Source organism: Elgaria multicarinata, chromosome 13 (genome assembly GCF_023053635.1).
Source record: "Elgaria multicarinata webbii isolate HBS135686 ecotype San Diego chromosome 13, rElgMul1.1.pri, whole genome shotgun sequence".
NCBI classification, from domain to species: Eukaryota; Metazoa; Chordata; class Lepidosauria; order Squamata; family Anguidae; genus Elgaria; species Elgaria multicarinata.
This window is the reverse complement of record NC_086183.1, coordinates 33,180,103-33,199,324: the sequence shown is the minus strand read 5'-3', so window position 1 is coordinate 33,199,324 and position 19,222 is coordinate 33,180,103. Positions and strand designations below refer to the sequence as shown.

General features: G+C 45.9%; 1 protein-coding gene across 3 annotated transcripts in view; it reads left to right on the top strand.

Moving 5' to 3' along the window:
* Positions 1 to 13,215: 13,215 nt before the first annotated feature.
* Positions 13,216 to 19,222, top strand: part of SUPT5H (SPT5 homolog, DSIF elongation factor subunit) — a 32,378-nt gene continuing 26,371 nt past the window's right edge. For 2 of the 3 annotated variants that reach the window (XM_063140782.1, XM_063140780.1), the window contains exons 1-2: positions 13,216 to 13,353; positions 18,369 to 18,469. In XM_063140782.1, coding sequence (XP_062996852.1) covers positions 18,389 to 18,469 — 81 coding nt within the window. In that variant the 5' untranslated portion in view covers positions 13,216 to 13,353; positions 18,369 to 18,388. The other variant, XM_063140781.1, reaches the window with a different exon arrangement.

Genomic DNA, 19,222 nt, shown 5'->3' with positions numbered 1-19,222 from the left:
GAATGTCTAACCTATGGGGCAATTAGAGATTGTTTCCCTCCCAGGATTGATATTCCCCAGTGTCCAAAATGGAACTGGGAAAAGTTCAAAAAGTGGGAATAAATAGGATCAAATGTTTGGTTCAACTATTCTCCCTACCTTTTATTTGTAAAGTTTATTTTGTATCATTTAATACACACTACAAAATTCATAATAAATTGAAAGAGATTTATAATAAATCAAAGGGAGTAGTTTGTCTAACACTCAGTAAATATTATCCGTTTTTAAACAAAATTATATGTCTGCTTTCTGTCTTGTATATAGTTTGTTCATTTTGACATTATGGCATATTCATATGCAACATGTTCCTGCTCAGAGAATTTGGGTTATTTATTTATTTAATGCATGCCTTTCAAGTCTTCAGTATTGTCGACAGCTGCCAGTATTTTATGCAGCATACCTGTGCTGCAAATATAAGACATTAACTCTCTGTAAATTGGAGATACATTTTCCTAAGGTCATTTTTTAAAAAAAGATCTGAGAGCGTGATCCTACAGGTGCGTAGCCCGAATGCCTCTGCTTTTGTAGCCATTTGCACTATGGCAAATTCTGACAATTGGTTAAAATATTGTTGTCTGCATAAGACCAAAATTAACTACATGCAAATCGTTCATCCTAACCATAAAAGTTGTTCTTCACGGTCCAAGTATACCAGTAGGACTAGAAAAATGTTCATAGGCTATGCAAGGATGGGCTATTTCCTCTTTTATGATATCCCATAACATTTTTTTTAATTATTAGACTACTTTAATTTCTAGTATCTTGTTTTATTAAAGGTATGGTAAAATTCAAGTAATATGGTACTGTGGTCTACATATATAATTAATCCAATGCTAATTTATTTACTTTCTATGTATGACATTAAAAGTAAGGAGTTAGGGGGCAATGATTCAAGAGTATAGTTTATTTCATTCAGATTTTATATTTCCAGCTATCTTAGAGGCATAATCATTCAATCCTTTTAAAAAAAAAGTTATGGAAAGAGTTCTCACACTCAAATTTAATGTAGATCTGTGTTATTATTTATTATACAATTCATGTCACCTCCAGTAATCAATATCTTTAAAGGCTTTTCCAATATCCTTTTAGCTTCTCTTGGGGAGCATAAACCCTTTGCTGATACAATAAGTCTTCACAAACCTTTCCTGTATAAAATTATACATCTTCCTTCTGCATCTTCTTTAGTTCTTTCAATTATAAAAATATATATTTTCAGTATAAATTGTTGCTCCTCCTCCTCCGCCGCCTCCTCCTCATTATTATTATTATTATTATTATTATTATTATTATTTTATTTTACAGCCAGATGCTTCAAAACCTGGACTGTTCCATATTAGTCACATGGCAAAAAGTGATTCTGTTCAAAAGGTGCTTTTCCTGTCAGAAGTGATAAAGCCCTAAATGGATCCCCCTTGGCCAGGGAAGTGACAGGATCTCTTTCCTTGGAAGGGGAGGAGAGCACTGAAGGGAGGGGGGGGGGATTTGTCAAGTAGCTACTAGAAATGATTCAAGTCTGTTGCCAGATGTTTTACTGGATGCTTTCCAAGAACATAATCAAAGTTGGGAACAGTTTTGAAGCAAATGCCAAAAGATTTTGGGTGGTTTACAGAGCAAACTCCATAAGGATGGAGCAGAAGGGGCTGGGCGTTTGCACCCTAGAAAAGAGGTAAACGGAGGTCACACCAATGGTATTTAAAGGTCCACAAATGGAATTGGGAGGAAGACGCTTGCCCACCCCTTTAACTGAGGAGTGGTTTTAAATGGTCAGGAATTGGATGTAGGTCCAGCATCTGTAAAAACTTCCTAAACTCACAGGGTGCCCCTATGCGCCAAATCTAAACCACTTTGAAACTAGTTTGATGCTCAACGAACTGTGGGAACTGCAGCTTTGAATAGATACTGGGGCTTTTCTAATAGAGCTCTTGAGCTCCTCCACACTGCTGTGACTCCCAGAATTCCTTGGTTGGGAGTGTGACATTGGATGGACCCCAGAACTATTGTTGTTTAAATGGATACTGTTGTTTTATATTTTTGATGGTTTTAAATTTTGTATACTTTTAATGTTCGCTGTTTTTAACTTTTGTAAACCGCCCAGAGAGCTTCGGCTATGGGGTGGCATATAAATTCAATAAATAAATAAATAAATAAATTTGCAGCAGAGAGCCAAGGGGCCAAGAAATTCAGCAAGACAGAAGAATCCCTTCTGCTGCAGTTGAAGGAAGCTGTAGTAAGATGCCCTGAGAGTGGTGCCAGTGTCCAAAATGGCCACATCAGATTGCAAATGTGGGGAACATGGGTGGGAGGGTGCTGTTGTGCTCAAGTCCTGCTCATGGGTTTCCCATGGGCAGCTGTTTGCCCAGACTTTGAACAGAATGCCGGACTAGATGGAACCTTGGGCCATAGCTAGCCCTAAGGCAGCCTTCCTCAACCTGGGGCGCTCCAGATGTGTTGGACTGCATCTCCCAGAATGCCCCAGCCAGCTGGCTGGGGCATTCTGGGAGATGCAGTCCAACACATCTGGAGCGCCCCAGGTTGAGGAAGGCTGCCCTAAGGTTTATCCCTGGATCGTCCAGGGGTCAAACCTGTTCATCTAAGTGACACACAGGGGATCCAGTGCTCAGGCAGGGCCGAACCCTGGATGATCCCAGGATAAACCTTAGGTCTAGCTGTGGCCTTGGTCTGATCCATTTTGGCTCTTCGCATGTTCTTATGAGAATTTGGTGCATTACTTTCTGAAATATCCCTTATTAAGTGGTATTAGGGTTAAATTTATAGCTGGTATCCTAGGATCTCATGAGTTTGCTTCAGATGTAGAAACACAGCCTGTCGTCTGCTATCAGACCCTGATGTGACAACTACCTGTCGAGCATCAACGTTTGCATTAACAGCAAAGAAAATCAGAGCAATTTTTATTGGTGCGTTGAAGGAACCTGGGCTCCAGAGTCCACGCTGTACTGTACAAAGAGATTTCTCTTATTTAGCTTTAATTTTCCAGTCATATGTCATTTTTAACACTATTCCTTTTGACTTGGACTTTGGCTTGTACAATAAACACGTGGTGATGGTGATTGAAGAATCTCTTGGGAGTTGATATTATCATGACAAATATATATTATATATTCAGGATGGTTTTGGGAACAGCACGTTCTGTCTTACCAGTCAGTACTAGGTTTGTCTGGTGATAAGCAAGGACTGTGGGTTTTTCTTTTATTCTCAGCAATTTCTGCTTATTTTAGGACACTCCAAAAACATCTAACAATGTGGCTGTACATGCAGTGCTTTGCCAGTGTGACATGATGCCCAACTTCAGAGACATCCCACGTCCTTCAGCCTCGCAGAGACTCTGCCATTTCGTCTTTGCCATGTCACTACTGGGTCTGTCTGCCAGCAGGCAACTCCTATGTCAGAGAGAGTCCATTAGGCTCCTGAACAAGATAATCCGTCTCGTGGTGAGTGGACAACAACCAAGGTATTGATGCGAAGTGGAGTGACTGGGGGAGGCAGAATATCAAGAGAAGTAGAATCATAGAATCACAGAATTGTAGAGTTGGAAGGGGCTTATAAGGCCATCGAGTCCAACCCCCTGCTCAATGCCAAGTTAATCTGTTGCACCAAAAGTAACAAAAGGCCTGTTCCCACAACATGCTAACCCACGCTCAGGGGTTGAGTGTGGGTTGTTTTGAACCATGGATTATTTGTTGAGCCGTGGGTTAGTGTGTTATCTGAATGCAGCCAGTGGGACTTATTTTCTCGAACAAGCCACCCTGAGAAACCATGGTTTGTTGTTGGCTTGTTCAGGGTGCTTAGTAAGTCACACTGCTTGGTTAACCAGCTATCCTGGCTGCATTCAGACAACACAATAACCCACCCTGTGGAAAACATGCGGTGCTCAGACAACATACTGATCCACGGATCAACAAATAACCCATCAGTGAGTGTGGTTTGTGTGTTGCGTGAACAACCGCAGCGGGTCTTGTGGCACATTAAAGGCTTAAACATTTGCTACGGCATAGGACAACCTTCCCCATACTGGCTGGAAATTAAATGCAAAAAATAATTACATTAAAGCTTAGAGGTATGTAAAATAATTACTGTGACCATTCACTGAGAAACATCCTGACATCAATAAATTCATTAACGCCAGTAGCGTGATAAAAAATCACATCGTCTCAGTTCAAGCCAGGGAGGCAGAATTTATGTTGGAATTACCCTAGCTGAGGTTGCCTCCACTAATTCTTTCTCTCTCTTTAATCCCTTTCTTTGCCACTATTGAGATGGATCCAGAGGCTCACTTCTTCCACCGAAAGGTGTTTTTTTAAAAAATAAAATCAGAGGGGACCCTTTGGGCCCAACACATTCTTAGGATTTTCATCACATTTTTGATTTGCAAGATGCTTTTTGCTGTGCTTTCATCCCCGCAACAACTCGATGGGATATGTCACCATTGCACCTGTTTTACAGGTGGGATCTTTGGGGCTGAGAGGCACAGGTGTGCCACAAAAATATTTAGGGGGGGAAACCTTCATGGGGGGGGACCCAAAGGAGCCCAATGAGGACCGAACAAGCTCAGTGAGGCAGGGGAGAGGAAAACTGGGGGGAACGGAATGGAATGGCTGGGCCCCAGAGCAGAATTACTCCACACCACAAGGTTTTGCTGTAGGACCCACCTGTCTGACTTCCAGTATTCAACTGCAGGATTGTCAAAAGCCATTTTCTCACAGCCCCTTCCCACCTGTAATATGGAGGATGAATTGAATTTGCTTTAGAATTTGCATTAGCAGGTTTTAAAAATGCTTCACACTAAATTTGAGCCTGCCATTATCTCTGCCTTGTGCATTGGTTGTGCCGTTTTGAAGACCTATGTTTGAGCATGGGAAGACTCACATCAGGACATTCTAAAGATGCTGAGATATCATATTATATCATATAAAGCAAACAAGGATGAATGGAACAGCTGGTTCTTGTGTTTCTCTTTTGTTTGAGATTGATTCCGGCATTGTTCTTTGCTCATCCCCTGGGAGAACTTGCAATCCAAAGTTCTGTCTTACAAGTGGTTGCTTTTGGTGCAATTAAAATAACATGTAGCCAGACTCTCATAATGCAAAAGAAAAAGCATCGGGAACATTTGGAAACGGAGCCTTGTTCACTCTAACTGCATGTTGATATTTTCCTCTAGGGTAATTCCAGTGGTGACGGGATGCTGTACACCCCAGAAGATATCACCGTGCGTATCACCTCCAGATGTTATGTACATTGAGAACAGGGTGGCTGGCAAAATTTGTTCCTGGGGATTTGGTGTTGGCCTCTCTGTGGCCTGTATCTAAAATTGGCTCCTCAAACTATTTAAATGTCTGTTCATTTCAGTATTTCTACCCTGCCCTTCCAAAACAAAACACACACACACACAAAAAGGGGGGGGGGAGAGAAACCGTTTTCCAGGGAACCATTTACAAACAAAACAAAACAGCAACACAGCAATGCAATTAAAAGATCCGTCCAAAAGCAACAGATAAAACAGCAGCATATTGTCTTCATTATTGTATTTTAATAATTGCATTTTATTGCAATTGTGCTTTGTTCTGTAAGTCACCCGGAGAACACATGTTGATGGGCAGCCAATACAAATCCAGTAAATAAATAAATGTCAGCCACTGAGGGTTAAATTAAGAGCTAGCATACGATGAACCTTCTTCTCCTTTAATAACTCACGTTGCATTAGGGCCACAGTTCGCTTGCCTCGGGATCCGGACTCCTCAGAGTGGCCACCAAGATGCCCAGGATGAGGGTCATAAGAGGGGCAATTGAGGTGCATGATAGGGGAAACCCTGGGAGTTATTTCCAAGGATCTATTTGAGGCAGTAGAAGCATATACAATTGTTTCAATGACACCTGCTCCGGTTTGCTTCCAGACTTTGGTTGCACTTACCTGGCAGTAAGCCCTGTTGAACTCAATGGGACTTATTTCTGAATGGACGTGCATAGGATTTCACTGTTTGTTGCAATAGGGAAGCCAACCCCAGCGTGGCGCATGCATAATTCCCATCTCGGCTGGGATTTATGGCGGTTGTATTTCTGCATTGAGCAGGGGGTTGGACTCGATGGCCTTATAGGCCCCTTCCAACTCTACTATTCTATGATTCTATGAACACGTCTGGAGGGACCCAGGTTGGAGAAATCTGCAAAAGAGCATGGGAACTATTTGGGGGGCAGGGGTTCAGCCAGAAGCTTAGCTTTAGGAAATCAGAAAATATTGGCCAATATTACTATAGGGATGTCCATCCCTTGATTGGGTTCCCCTTTGCTCTGCTGCACATTTGCCTATAAAGTTGAAAAATCCACTCCTTTTCCTCCCTAGTAGTTCGAGCAGACTAGAATCTGGAGCAGTAGTGACACAAGTTTTATTTAGGAATTCATCTCTCTCTCTCTGCACAAACTAGACTTGGTCAGGGAGCTGTGAAAGATTCTGGCAGGTCTCGGGTTAAGCACTTCTTTGATACCAAAGTTGTTGTAAAAACCCCACACTACCTTGCTTAGACCACTTCTCCGCATTTTCCTGGTTCTCTGAAGACTCCTACACGGCCTCTGACATGTGGGCACCAGTCTCCAGGTGCCAGTGCCTGTGACGGCCCTGTCAAGGACCAAGTGAACCTTTGCTTTGCTGAACCAAATGGCCAAAGGTCCTTTTTGTAGGTAATATGAGAATAGCCGGATGAGAGGGCAGACAGGAGTTGCAATAAGCGGTCTGTTAAGACTTATGGTCAAGGTAAAAAAGAAAACGAGAACAGCTTTATTCTAAGTTACAAAAAAACATACATAGTCACTTCTACTACTAAAGATAAAAAGAGAAAACCTCATTGCGGAGCGAGAAGGAGAGACATGAGAAAAGGGAGGCGCGTAGCCAGATTGGAAAGGGAGTGGTCAAGATATAGGAGCGGAAGAAAGGGCAGAACCAATTAAATCAATAAAGGAAGGTTAACCAAGTTGACCCTTTCCATACAACCAACAAGTGTCGTTGTCCATTTCCAACACATTTAGCCCAGCATTCGGTCCCGGACAGTTGACAAGCAGGCCTCTGAGAAGGTCATCAGCAGGACACGAAGACAACCTCCTCCGTTTGCTTGTTCCCAGCACCTTCCATTCAGAGATGTACTACATAAACCAGGAGTGTTGAACCTTGGGCCCACTTTGGGGTTCTAATCTGGCTCCCTAGGGCGACCCAGGTGGCCCCACTCCTGCCCTGGTCCCCCAGCCTTTCCCCCAGCCACGGATGGTTCCATGGTTCCCCAGCCGTTGTGCAGTATTCCCCGGGACGGGGTGGGGTGGGGGATCCGTTTTATATATTTGGTCTAGGAAACCCAAGAACCTTACGGTTGACTTTTCTGATGCCTCCTGACGGGATTTCGCCTCTCCTTTCCCCTACGCCACTTGGGACCTCTTAGGTCTGCTATGTTGACCACCTGGATTGCTTCCACAAAGAGATGCAGGTGATCCTGGATGAGCAGGAAGACCACGCGGCGATCCTCTCCCGGTTCATCTGCCGCCTGAACCAGATGAAGAAGCTGCCGCGGAGGGGCTGGTCCTGCACCACATGTCAGCCCTGCCGATATCACCCCTTGAAGCCGGTTCTCGTTTTCCTAAACAGACTCCTGCAGCTGCTTCAGTGGAGCTGCACAGCTCCGGCCACCCCGGGGACGATATACTGCCCGTCCCCAACACCATGACAGTGAGAGCTCCCTGCTGGCTACCAAAGTGGCCCCTCCTCCCTTGAGTCCTCCTGCAACCGTAGGCCAGCCTGGCCCGTTCAATCCGGAAAGGCACCGAGCTGACTGTCGGAGGATGTCCCTTGCAGGATCGGTACCTTCAGAGCTGGGGTCACCCCCCGGTTTGTTAGGGTGCGGATGGATGAGGAAGGCCTTAAGGGTGATGGATACGGGGGACGACGCTGGCAAATGGGACGTGGCGGCTATCCCGTCAAACAGACGGTGGTGACAAAGTGGCAACGAAGCTGATATATTTGGATGCAAAGGCTACTGAGGTAGTCACCGCTGACCTTCTTTGCCTCTCTGTGCAAGATGGAGGAATCGGAGTGGGGGATAGGGGTCCAGGAAGCAAAAAGGACCCGGATTCCTCCCATGTGAATGGAAGAACCTACAGCTCTTCTGTATCGACATCTTCTTTGCCCACCAGAACCATCCATCCATCTAGCAGCAAGTGGCTCTATGAGTCCGTAAGTATCACGTCCCTTACTTTCTCTGACTGTGGTTGTTAATCTAAGAACACAGGGAGCTGCTGTATGCCACGCCAGCCTTCCCCAACCTGGAGCCCTACCGGTGTGTTGGACTACAATTCCCAGCATCCCCTAACCAGCTTCCCCAACACTTTGAAAGTTCTGTGGTGGCTGCGCAGTGGTGCTGTGTTGGCTAAATGATGCAGCAGCCACCTCACAGCCATCGTGGGGCTTTCTTGTGAAGCTGCAATTTTAAAAAGTCTGGAACTTACCTTGACTTTTTCGCCGGGGGGGGGGGGAACACAAGTAAGATCCATCCACCAGCTAACCTTGCTCCAGCATCGCGGCGGAGGAGTTCTTGGGCAGATGGCAACCCCTGATTGGTTGCTGTCCACCCGGGCAGAAGGCGCCGAAAAGCCTGCACCCTCCCTTTCCTTCGGGATTATCTGCCGCCACCCCACAGCAGAGAAAGCACGGGGTTTCTTTAAACGCAGCAGCAACCTGCTGTCCACCAATGGCCATGCTGGATGGGAATTATGGAAGTTGCAGTCCAGGACCTCAGGAGAGCATCAGGTTGGAGAAGGCTGGTCTAGTTTGTAGTAGAGGTTTCCTCCATCAAGCCCAGTATAATTGCTCCAATTGGCAGTAGGTCTTTCTATCCACCTGCGCGCAGATCCTTTTAATTAATCCCAGGGAATATCTGTTTTTTAACCCATTCTTTCCTTTACTAGCCAGTTTGGGGACATGGCTGGACCTACAGCCTCTCCCTGACCTCTCTCTCTCTCTCTCTCTCTCTCTCTCTCTCTCTCTCTCTCTCTCTCTCTCTCACACACACACACACACACACACACACCCACCCAGCATACCTCCTTTCCCCCCTCTCGGATGTCAGAAGATGTCAGAATACCAACGATGGAGAGGTAAGGGTAAGATGTTTCTGCAGATATTTCCACAGGAGGTGGGAGGGTGGATCTCCTCCTTTGAGAGCAGACCTCTCGTTCTGCTCAGGGAGCGGGAAACCCAACATATCCTTTGGCACCTGCAATATCAATCCAGGGAACCTAGGGTTGCACACTTAACGAATTTCCTAGTGGCTTTACGAAGAATATTAAAAATCGTATTTATATTTTTATGCCATGTTTCTGACAAATATTGTCTCCCAATATACACACACACAATAATGAGAGACAGGCCCTGTCCTTGGGCTGACAAATTAGAAAGACAAGACCTACAAAGGACAGGGAATGGAAGGGAAAGGTTGAAAGAGAGCAGCAGGAGATTTATTTATTTATTTATTTATTAAATTTATATACCGCCCCATACCTGAAGCTCTCTGTGAGAGCTGCCTACGATGGAAAGAGGACCTTGTCTTCAGATCCCAGGAAGCTGCTTTCAGATGCATGCAGACTTGGGTGTAGCCTTGGAAGCATTGCATTCCTCTCGTCTTCCTTAGCTGAGGACTTCATAGTTGTTTGTACACCATGGCCAGTTTCCTAGCAAATAATTGCCCTTTGATCGTAGCTCCATAAATCTCCTGTGACAGGGCGAGTTCTGTATTGGCTGCCTTTCTGTTTTTTCCTCCTGCCTCCCCTTCTCTTCTCACAAAAATATGTATAAATAAATGCCATTAGAGCTGCCTCCAAAGTAAAAGATCCTCTCTCTCTTTCTATCAGGGGAATTGATTGACTGCAGTTCACCTTTTGTGTCTTCAATACCTTTGTGATGTGAGCGGTTCTGGAGACTCGATTGAGAGGCTACTTACAAGGAGCTGGTCCATCCGCGGCAAAAGATCAGCCAGAAGTACTTAGGTGCCAAATTGTGGCATGAGCAGAGGAGGGTTCAAACACCAGAAGCCTGAGCCAAGGAAAACATTCCAGGCTTCAGAGACATTTTGAAGCGATTGTAAAACCCTGAACATGGAACCATGTAAACTCTGCGCTAAAAGAATTGAATCGTTGCCCTGGGAAAAACTTGAGTTTTGCAACATGAATAACTAAAGCCAATAAAGAGAAATCATAGTCCAACCTTTCTTTTGCACATAGTTTTAGGCAAATTTTAAAAACTATTTTACATAATTGATCCTGGTTCTACTATCACTGTGAAAGTAAAGGCGAGCACAGGCACCCAGTTTCTGGCTTCTGAGATTTCAGACGGAAATTATCCACACATGTATGTCTTCAGCTATAGAAACTAGCTTTTTAAAACTTTTAAATGAAAGCGAATTCTGCAGCACGCCCGGCATTCTGCCTCGCTTCTGTGCTCCTTTGCAATGGTGGCAGACTGGCAGCCAATCGCCCTCTCCCCTCACCAGTACATGCTTGGCATAATGGTGAACTAGCACGCATACAACTCTTGGAGCACAGGAGGTTACGTCTGTATCCCCAAAAGACAATTAAGTGAGTAATTAAATTACTGGCATCTACTTGATGACCTTGCATGAACATTCAATGTTTATCATTTTTTTATCGCTGCAGAATTTATCATTGCACTTTTCCTCTTGGTGGAGTAAACAGGACAGCCAGATGTCCCTTGTTTAAAAACAGTGGTGATCTTTGACCCTGCTGCCCTTCCAGGATTTCTCTCCATGTGGATTCCCTCTGGAGCTCAAATCTCTATGTTGGTGAAATCCCAACTGACAGGACATTCCCCTTAGAGAGCCTACAGCAGAAGAGTGAAAAATGTTAAGGTTCGTAAGGCAGATGTGGCCATCTGCATCTTCTTCTCCCCGTCTCCCAGAACGGCCAAGCAAGCCAATCAGGGCCTTTGTGCTGTTCAGAATGTTATTCCCTGGAGCAATCTCTACTCCCAAGTGATTTCAACTCTGTTTGTTAAAAGGCCGTGCCATTTCTATTCTTGCATCTGTAGGCAATTTCTTTCTTTGTTTCTCCAGGGGAAAGAAGAGCCAGTGGGCTGGGGAAAGCCCAATATATTATCGGTCCAGACCGCTGCCATCTTTCAATTGCCACTATCCATTCCCTCAATGGATACCAGAGATTACTTTCTTTATCTAGTTCCATCAAACAGAACATCAGTAACATAAACAAAGCAAGGAAAGTCATTCCTTGCCCCAAAGAGCTTACAATCTAAATGTTGACAGTGGAGAAGACAACAACAAAAGAAGTCCAGGAAGTGGTGAGGGATGAACCATCTGAAGAGATGAACACCAAGAAGAATGCCAGTGTGGTATATCGTGGTTAGAATGTTGGACTCGGACCACGGAGATCTGGGTTAAAATCCCCAAGGCCAAGAACCTGGCTTTGGGCCACTTCCTCCTTCTCAGCCTAACCTACCTTATAGGGTTGAAGGTAAAATTGGAGGGTAAGGATGACTTAAAAGGTTGTCACACAGAGGAGGGCCAGGATCTCTTCTCAATCCTCCCAGAGTGCAGGACACGGAATAACGGGCTCAAGATACAGGAAGCCAGATTCCGGCTGGACATCAGGAAAAACTTCCTGGCTCTTAGAGCAGTACGACAATGGAATCAGTGACCTAGGGAGGTTGTGGGCTCTCCCACGCTCGAGGCCTTCAAGAGGCAGCTGGACAACCATCTGTCAGGGATGCTTTAGGGTGGATTCCTGCATTGAATGGGGTTGGACTCGATGGCCTTTTGGATCCCTTCCAACTCTGCTATTCTATGATTCTATGACTACTTGAGCTCTTTGAAGAAAGGGAAGCATAAATAAATAAAGCAATGTTGTTTTCTCTTCTTATTTCATTCTACCTGGACAGATCAGTAACATATTTTATGAAAATCTTCCCTTCTTCCATTGTCAGGTTCTGTTCCCTGCCCAGTGTCAACTCAGTGTGTGGCTGTTGTATGAAAGGAAAGGAAAAGTGGCGGGGAGGCAAACTCCATGTTAGATGGCTATTAGTCCTGATGGCTATGTGCCAGCTTCAGTATCAGAGGCTATACACCTGTGTACACCAGATGCTGGGGAACATGGGCAGGAGGGTGCTGTTGTATGCCTGTCCTGGCTGGTCAGTGTGTGAACATAATGCTGTACTCAATGGATCCAGCAGGCTCCACTTATGTAGTTGGCTTTAAAATCTGTCCTCCCTTTCAAGTGGGCAGCAACTCAGCCTCGCCTACCTCACAGGGTTGTTGTGAAGGTTAAATGGAAAGGAGGAGGACTATGTCAGAGGCCTTGGGTTCAATGCAAGAGGGGGGAAAGTGGGATATAGATGTACTAATAAAAGCCATACGTATGTTTAGACAGAACAAAAGTCTTACAACTGTTCTGTCTAAGCAGAAAACAATTGTTGTTTTTAAATGGATACTGTTGTTTTTATACTGTTTTTATGTTTTTTAAATTTTTGTATACTTTTAATGTTTACTATTTTTAATTGTTGTAAACCGCCCAGAGAGCTTTGGCTGTGGGGCGGTATATAAATGTAAATAAACAAATAAATAAATACAACTCCCAGCATGCCCCAGCAAGGGTGGGGCATGCTGGGAGTTGTAGGACCCACAGATCACGCCCTTAAAGGCCTAAAAGCAATTTGCAGAACCACAAAGCGGAGCAAGATCAGCAACAGCCCAGGCTGCGCTTCTTCCCGTCGCTGTGGAAACCCCGAAATGCCTTCTCCCGCCCCGTAACCTTTGACCTGCCTCCTAGCACTGCCATTGGCTAGGCCTTCCTTCCCAATCCCACCAATCCGCTCTCGTGACGTGGGCAGCCTTGCCGGAGAACGGAGGCGGGCCTCGCGAGGCGTGGAGGGGAGGGGGAAGGGCACGGAGTGTGTCACGTGGCTCCCTGCCGTCAGCAGCGCCGGCGTCGAAATCGTCACGCCGCTCCCGCGGCACGTGACCCACGCAGCGGGCTGCTGGCGAATCACAGCTCGCCCCTCCTTTCCGCCGACGCCGCGTTCTCGCGAGACTTGGTGGGAACTTTGCGTTTTGAGGCGTGAGAGGGGGGCGTATTTGTGTATTTCTTTCGTTTCTCGTCCCCTCCTTCCCGGTTTCCCCCCCCCTTCTTTTTCTCTCCGTCCCGCGCGGTCGTCAGGAGAGGCCTGAGGCGGCGGAGCGGTGCGTGGAGGAGCCGCGGCGCCGGCTGAGAGCTGAGAGCGAAGAGACGCGACGCTAGACGGTGAGAGGGAAGAGGCCCGCCCGCGTTGGCAGCGCCCAGTGACGGCTTTCCGCACTCCGGCCTTGTGGTCGCCTCAGGCCAGGATTAGGCCCCAGTAAGGCTGCGCTACCTCTGACCCCGGCGTGACCCTTGACCCTTCACGAGACACCCCCTCACAGAAGGAGAAGCCCCTCCCCCTCCTTTCCTTCAGGGTGTCTCTGTCCAGCCGTCTCCCCGAACCTCGCGCTCCCCAGATGTGTGGGACTACACCTCCCATCATCCCCCCTGCCAACATGGCCAACGGCAACTGCCCCCCTCCAACCGGGTGCCTTCCAGATGTTTTGGACTTCAACTCCCATTGGCCCAGCCAGCATGGCTGATGCTCAGGAATGCTGGGAGTTGTAGTCCAAAGCAACTGCGGTGGACGGCAGGTTGATGAAGGCCGGCCCAATGGCATCGCTTGGAGGATGCTGGGGAGTTGTTATTTATTAAATGTATGTGTTGCTTCCACTGCAAAACAAAACAAAACATCAGTCTCGAAGCGGCTGATGGAGGCACAGTACCAAAATCCATGATTGACATAACAGGAAAGAGAAGAAAAGAAGAAAAAACCCAAAATCAATCAAAGCCGGAAACAACGCGAGACTACAAATAAAAATAAATACTGTAAACATAACCTGGAAACGATGTGCTATGAAAAGTGTCCCTCCACACATGCTCAAAATCCTCAGCCCCGAACTCACAGCCTACAGGGATGGGGAGAGTGCCAGGTTGGGGGAGGCTGCTGTATACTCACAACTGTGTGGTTTGGGGCCTTCAGGGGATCAGCCCCAGCTTGGTTTCTTAGCTTGTGGCTCACACTGGGTTGCTTTCTTAATACTTACTTCGTTTTTTCTCCAGCTGTGGCTGCTTTGAGCTAAGCAGCAACTTGCTTCCTTTTGTCTGGCAGGGCACGTAACCGCTCAACTGTTTACTCTGTTGCTCCTGGCTCTGTCTTAAACCCTTCTCTTCCTGCGTTTTTGTCCAGATAACCTCAGCATGGTTTCTGAAGTTGTCCCCAGACCCCTGGGGGAGCTGAAGTCCGACATTTTGCTGAATACAATGACCAAAGAACGAACTGTGTGTGACATGTTGTTGAGAATGAATTTATGGTTTGACTGCCTTGCAACGTGGTGATGGACATCAGCTTGGATGGTGTCAAAAGGGGATTAGACACACATGGAAACTTCATTTAGCAGTGGCTGCTAGTCATGGTAATCTGTACGGAGCTTCACTGTTCAGAGGTAGTATGTCAAGAATGTCAGTTGTTGGGGAGCATGAGTGCTGTGGGCTTCCTGTAGGCATCCGGTCGGCTTCTGTGGAAAACAGGATGGTGAACTAAACGGGCCTTTGGTCTGTTTCAGCTAGGCTGCTCTTGTGATGATCATATTATGCCTAAAATTACTAGAAAAACTAGAAATACCACAGGCCCTGCCCTTGGTTTACAATCTCAAAGGTAAGGACGCAACTTTTTAAAGAGGCAAGAAAAGGAGAATCAATCAGTGAAATAAAGGTGCTAGTTTAGTTAAATGCCAAAGCTGCACAAATCAGTTCTTTCTGTTCCTAATCTCTTAGTCTTGAGTCACAGTCTGCCAAATGGGCACCATTGTGCTCTGGATTAAATTCAGAATAATTGTCAACTGTTGCCTGCTGTGCATTTGGCCCATTCACTTTTGGGTCTGCATTGAAGGGGCTTTATTTATAAGTTTTATATCCAGCCTCTCAATAAGTCAGCTTGCCACAAAACTTCCAAATCCATAAAAGGAATAAACTGAATGGAACAAAAACTGCAATAAAAGAGCTCAGAGCAATTAGGGAATTCAACCTTTCCTCTCTCAGGACCCTGAACAGTGGGGCAGATTGAGGCTTTCAAAGTGTTACTGATCTCTAAGGGACTTTAATGTTCGTCCCAAGTTGTTCAATCGCTCCTGAGTGATGTGTTTCTGTGTCTGTAGAATGATGGTTTGCATCAGTTGGTTGAGTGCAGGATTTCCTAAGTGTGTCAGGTTCTGCTGAAAAACTGGCAGCCCAGATCTGTTTATATTCATTCTGAGGCAAATCTCACTGTATTTAACACAGCCTTAGGTTATAAATAAGCCCACAACAGTTTTACTAGTCTGTTTGTGGCTGGCAGAGGAAGTTCAGAGGTCTACTTTTCTATGCTGGGCATGGAGGAGGGGGGCTTCCCTGCTCTAGCAGTCTGCTTGATTCCTATGCTGGGAGCAGAGGAAGGATTCCAGCAGTCTGCTCATTCACTTGCATGCAACTCCTAGTACTTAAATATACAGCTGGTTTAACAGGCCTTTCTTCTGACTGAATGTCTCAAAGATTTGCAATGTATAATTCTATCTAAAGATGACACTTCTTAAGAAAATGCTTCATCTGGAGAAATGTAAACTTGTAAAAAAATAAGGGCACATTCCGCCTTTGATAGAGGTATTACAGGTTTTTTTGGTAAGTGTTCTGAAATGAGGTCCAATGTAGTTTAGCGAGCTAGTCCTGTCACAAGATCACTGGGCAAGTCCTTTCCCCCCAGGTATACATTTCTGATATGGGAACAATAGTTTTGATTTATCTGTCTTGTTTGTGAAAAACTTTCTTGCTTAAAATACTGGCATACATAGGAGACTCTTTCGAATCTTCAGTTCCATTGCTTTCATATGTTGCCATAAGGTCTCGTTCCTTACAGTTCTGGCAGTGCATGTGTGCATGATGTATGTACAGTTGTGGGTGAGTGCTTCTTTTTGTCATTGGCCCTTGCCCCATCTGAGATCACCTATGTGAAGTATGTAGAAGTAGCTATGTTTGATGGTTGCTCTTGGGTGTGTAGGGTTGAAGAAGTCTAGTATGCTGGGCGTGGAGGAGAGGGCTTCCCTCTTCTAGCAGCCTGCTGGATTCCTATGCTGGGTACAAAGCAGAGGTTCCAGCAGCCTGCTCATTCACCTGCATGCAATTCCTAACATTGTATAAGTTAAAGTGCCACCTTGAATGGTGCTTGAAAAGCAGGAGAAACATTGCAGTGATGTGGTGCATTTTTAGTACTGTACCTTTATTGGAACCAGTACCAAATTTGCACCTACTGTAATCTCCATGGATGCATTGATAGCAGTTCGCTGTCACAGCAGTCATGCAAATCTTGGCAATTTATGCCAGAATAAATTCATTCATCTTTAAGGTGCAACAAGGCTCTTTGTTGTTTGGACAATTTAAAAATCTCCTCTTCAAACTAAGTAAGTTTTCTCCGCCCATCAGGTGAAAGTGCATCGTAGCTGGGTGTAGTATCTCTCACTTAGGAGTGGTTTCTACTTGTGCCTTGCAAGTAAATAATTGCCAATTGTCCAAACTAGGCAGGAATATGATAGTGTAATACACCTTATTACCATACCTGTATCGAAAAGGGTCACCTTCCCTTTCAGTGGCGGAGTTGGGGCGACGTTTAACATCTGGGAGCTGTTTAGATGCTACTGAGTTGGGAAGGCTGTATTTGTACCTACAGAATCCAAACTGCATGTTAGCAGCTTGTGTGAGTGTGCCCCAATTTTCCTGTAGCTGCTGATGCTTCGGTCTCTTGCAGACCTAGCCTCTGTTCTCTTGATGCTTGGCACACAGAGTGGCTCCTTTACACTGTAGGAGTCCAAAAGGGACCAGGCATCTAAGGAAGGCCGGAGGATTTAGTATCACTGTGCTGTACTCCAGTCCTTCCAGGCAGCCATAATTATGGAGTAGTCTTGTAAACTACCACTTGCCTGGGTTTCTGTGGCGAGAAAAAGAATCCTCCAGGCAACCTGGAAGGATAACTTCACCGAAGTAGGTTTTTCCCTCCTAATAATAATAATAATAATAATAATAATAATAATAATAATAATAATAATTTATTTCTTACCCGCCTCTCCCTTTGGATCGAGGCAGGGAACAACATTAGTACAGAATCAATGCATCTTAAAAATTCTTGATTTTACATTGATCTGGATAGGCCTGCCGGAAAAGGCTAGTCTTTAAAGCTGCCTTAAAATCACACAGAGAGTTAATTTTATGAATCTCCTCCGGCAGGCCATTCCACAATCTGGGGGCGACAGAAGAAAAGGTCCTCTGGGAAACTGATGTCAGCCTAGTTTTAGCTGACTGAAGTAAGTTCACCCCAGAGGACCTGAGTGTGCGAGGCGGACTGTATGAGAGAAGGCGATCCCGCAGGTAACCTGGACCCAAACCATATAGGGCTTTAAAGGTAATGACCAACACTTTGTACTTTGCCCGGAAACTAATTGGCAGCCAGTGGAGTGATTTTAATGTTGGGGGAATATGCTCACCCCTAGATGTACCGGTGACCAACCTGGCTGCCCTATTTTGAACTAGTTGAAGTTTCCGAACTAGGTACAATGGTAGCCCTATGTAGAGCGCATTGCAGAAGTCAAGCCTCGAGATTACCAGGGCGTGCACAACCGTCTTTAGGTCTTCCGACTCTAGGAAGGGGCGCAGCTGACGTATCAGCCGAAGCTGATAGTGGGCACTCCTGGCCGTCGCGTCTATCTGGGCTGTCATTTGGAGCGACAGAACCAGGAGCACCCCCAAACTGCGAACACAGTCTTTCAGGGGGAGTGTAGCTCCATCCAGAACTGGTTGACACACCTCCAAACCTAGGTCAGAGCCCTTGACAGCAAGCACCTCTGTTTTGTCTGGATTCAGCTTCAGTTTGTTTTTCAGCCACACATAGTTGTATGTGTGAAGGTGGGCCGGTAAAAATGTCTGTGGGCCAACAACACTTTTGTGAACTACTCTGCTAAGTGGTTGCAGAAGATTTCCAAGCAGCATGGTAGCTCTTGGCTGTCTTCATGCCAGGAAACTTTCTATCTGACTAATTCCATCGTCCACAGTTGAGACTTTTTTGTTTGCAGTCTTTTTATGTACATCCCTTCTCCTACTCTCCTCATCAGCAAGCATATACCGTTTATTGTATTTGCGGGTGTTGTGCTTTTAACGAAACGTTTCTCTTCCTTCAGGAAAGAGGAGTGTTGCCAGAATGTCTGACAGCGAGGACAGCAACTTTTCTGAAGATGAGAGCGAGCGCAGCAGTGAGGCAGAGGAGGTAGAGGAGAATGAGGTGAGGCTGAGGAAAGGAGAAGAGAAGATGCAGGCAGGCGGGTGCGTCTCCCTACCTGACGTGAAGGAGGTGATCTCAGATGTGGTTCTGAGGACCCTCAGACTGGTGGTTCCAGGTGACATCGCCATTCACGCTGGGGATGCCTTGCCTGAGGCTGCTCAGGACTTCATAGTCTCTGTGACAGCCATGGGACTGTCTCAACACATGTAGCAGAGCACACAGTAGACTTGTTTTTTGTTCAGCTGAGGAGAAAGTGAGGGCTTTGGATTAGATTTGCGGGATCCTGGTCCTCCCCCAGAGGTTAATGGATCCAGAGGGTTTCCAAAGGCCAAGCAGGGTGGGTGTTCTGGCTGGTGTGGGTGGCTCTCCTGTCGAAGCCTTGGACAATCTCTGGAATGCACAAATTACCCAGGCAGTCGACATAATTGCTCCTGAGCACCCTCTCTCGGTTAATAAGAGTTCATAGAGTGAGCCGGTGTGGTGTAGTGGTTAGAGTGTTGGACTGGGAGTCAGGAGATGCAGATTCTAGCCCCACTCGGCCATGATGCCCACTGGGTGACTTTGGACATGTCACTGCCTCTCAGCCAAATCTCAGCCCTCCCTGGGCTGTTGTGAGGATAAAATGGAGAGGAGGAGGAGGACCACGTAAGCCGCAAGAGAAACAAAAAGGCAAAGATATAAAATGTAATAATAAGTACAACTCCGTGGCTGAGAACAATGAAGCAAGATTTATTTATTTATTTATTTATTTAT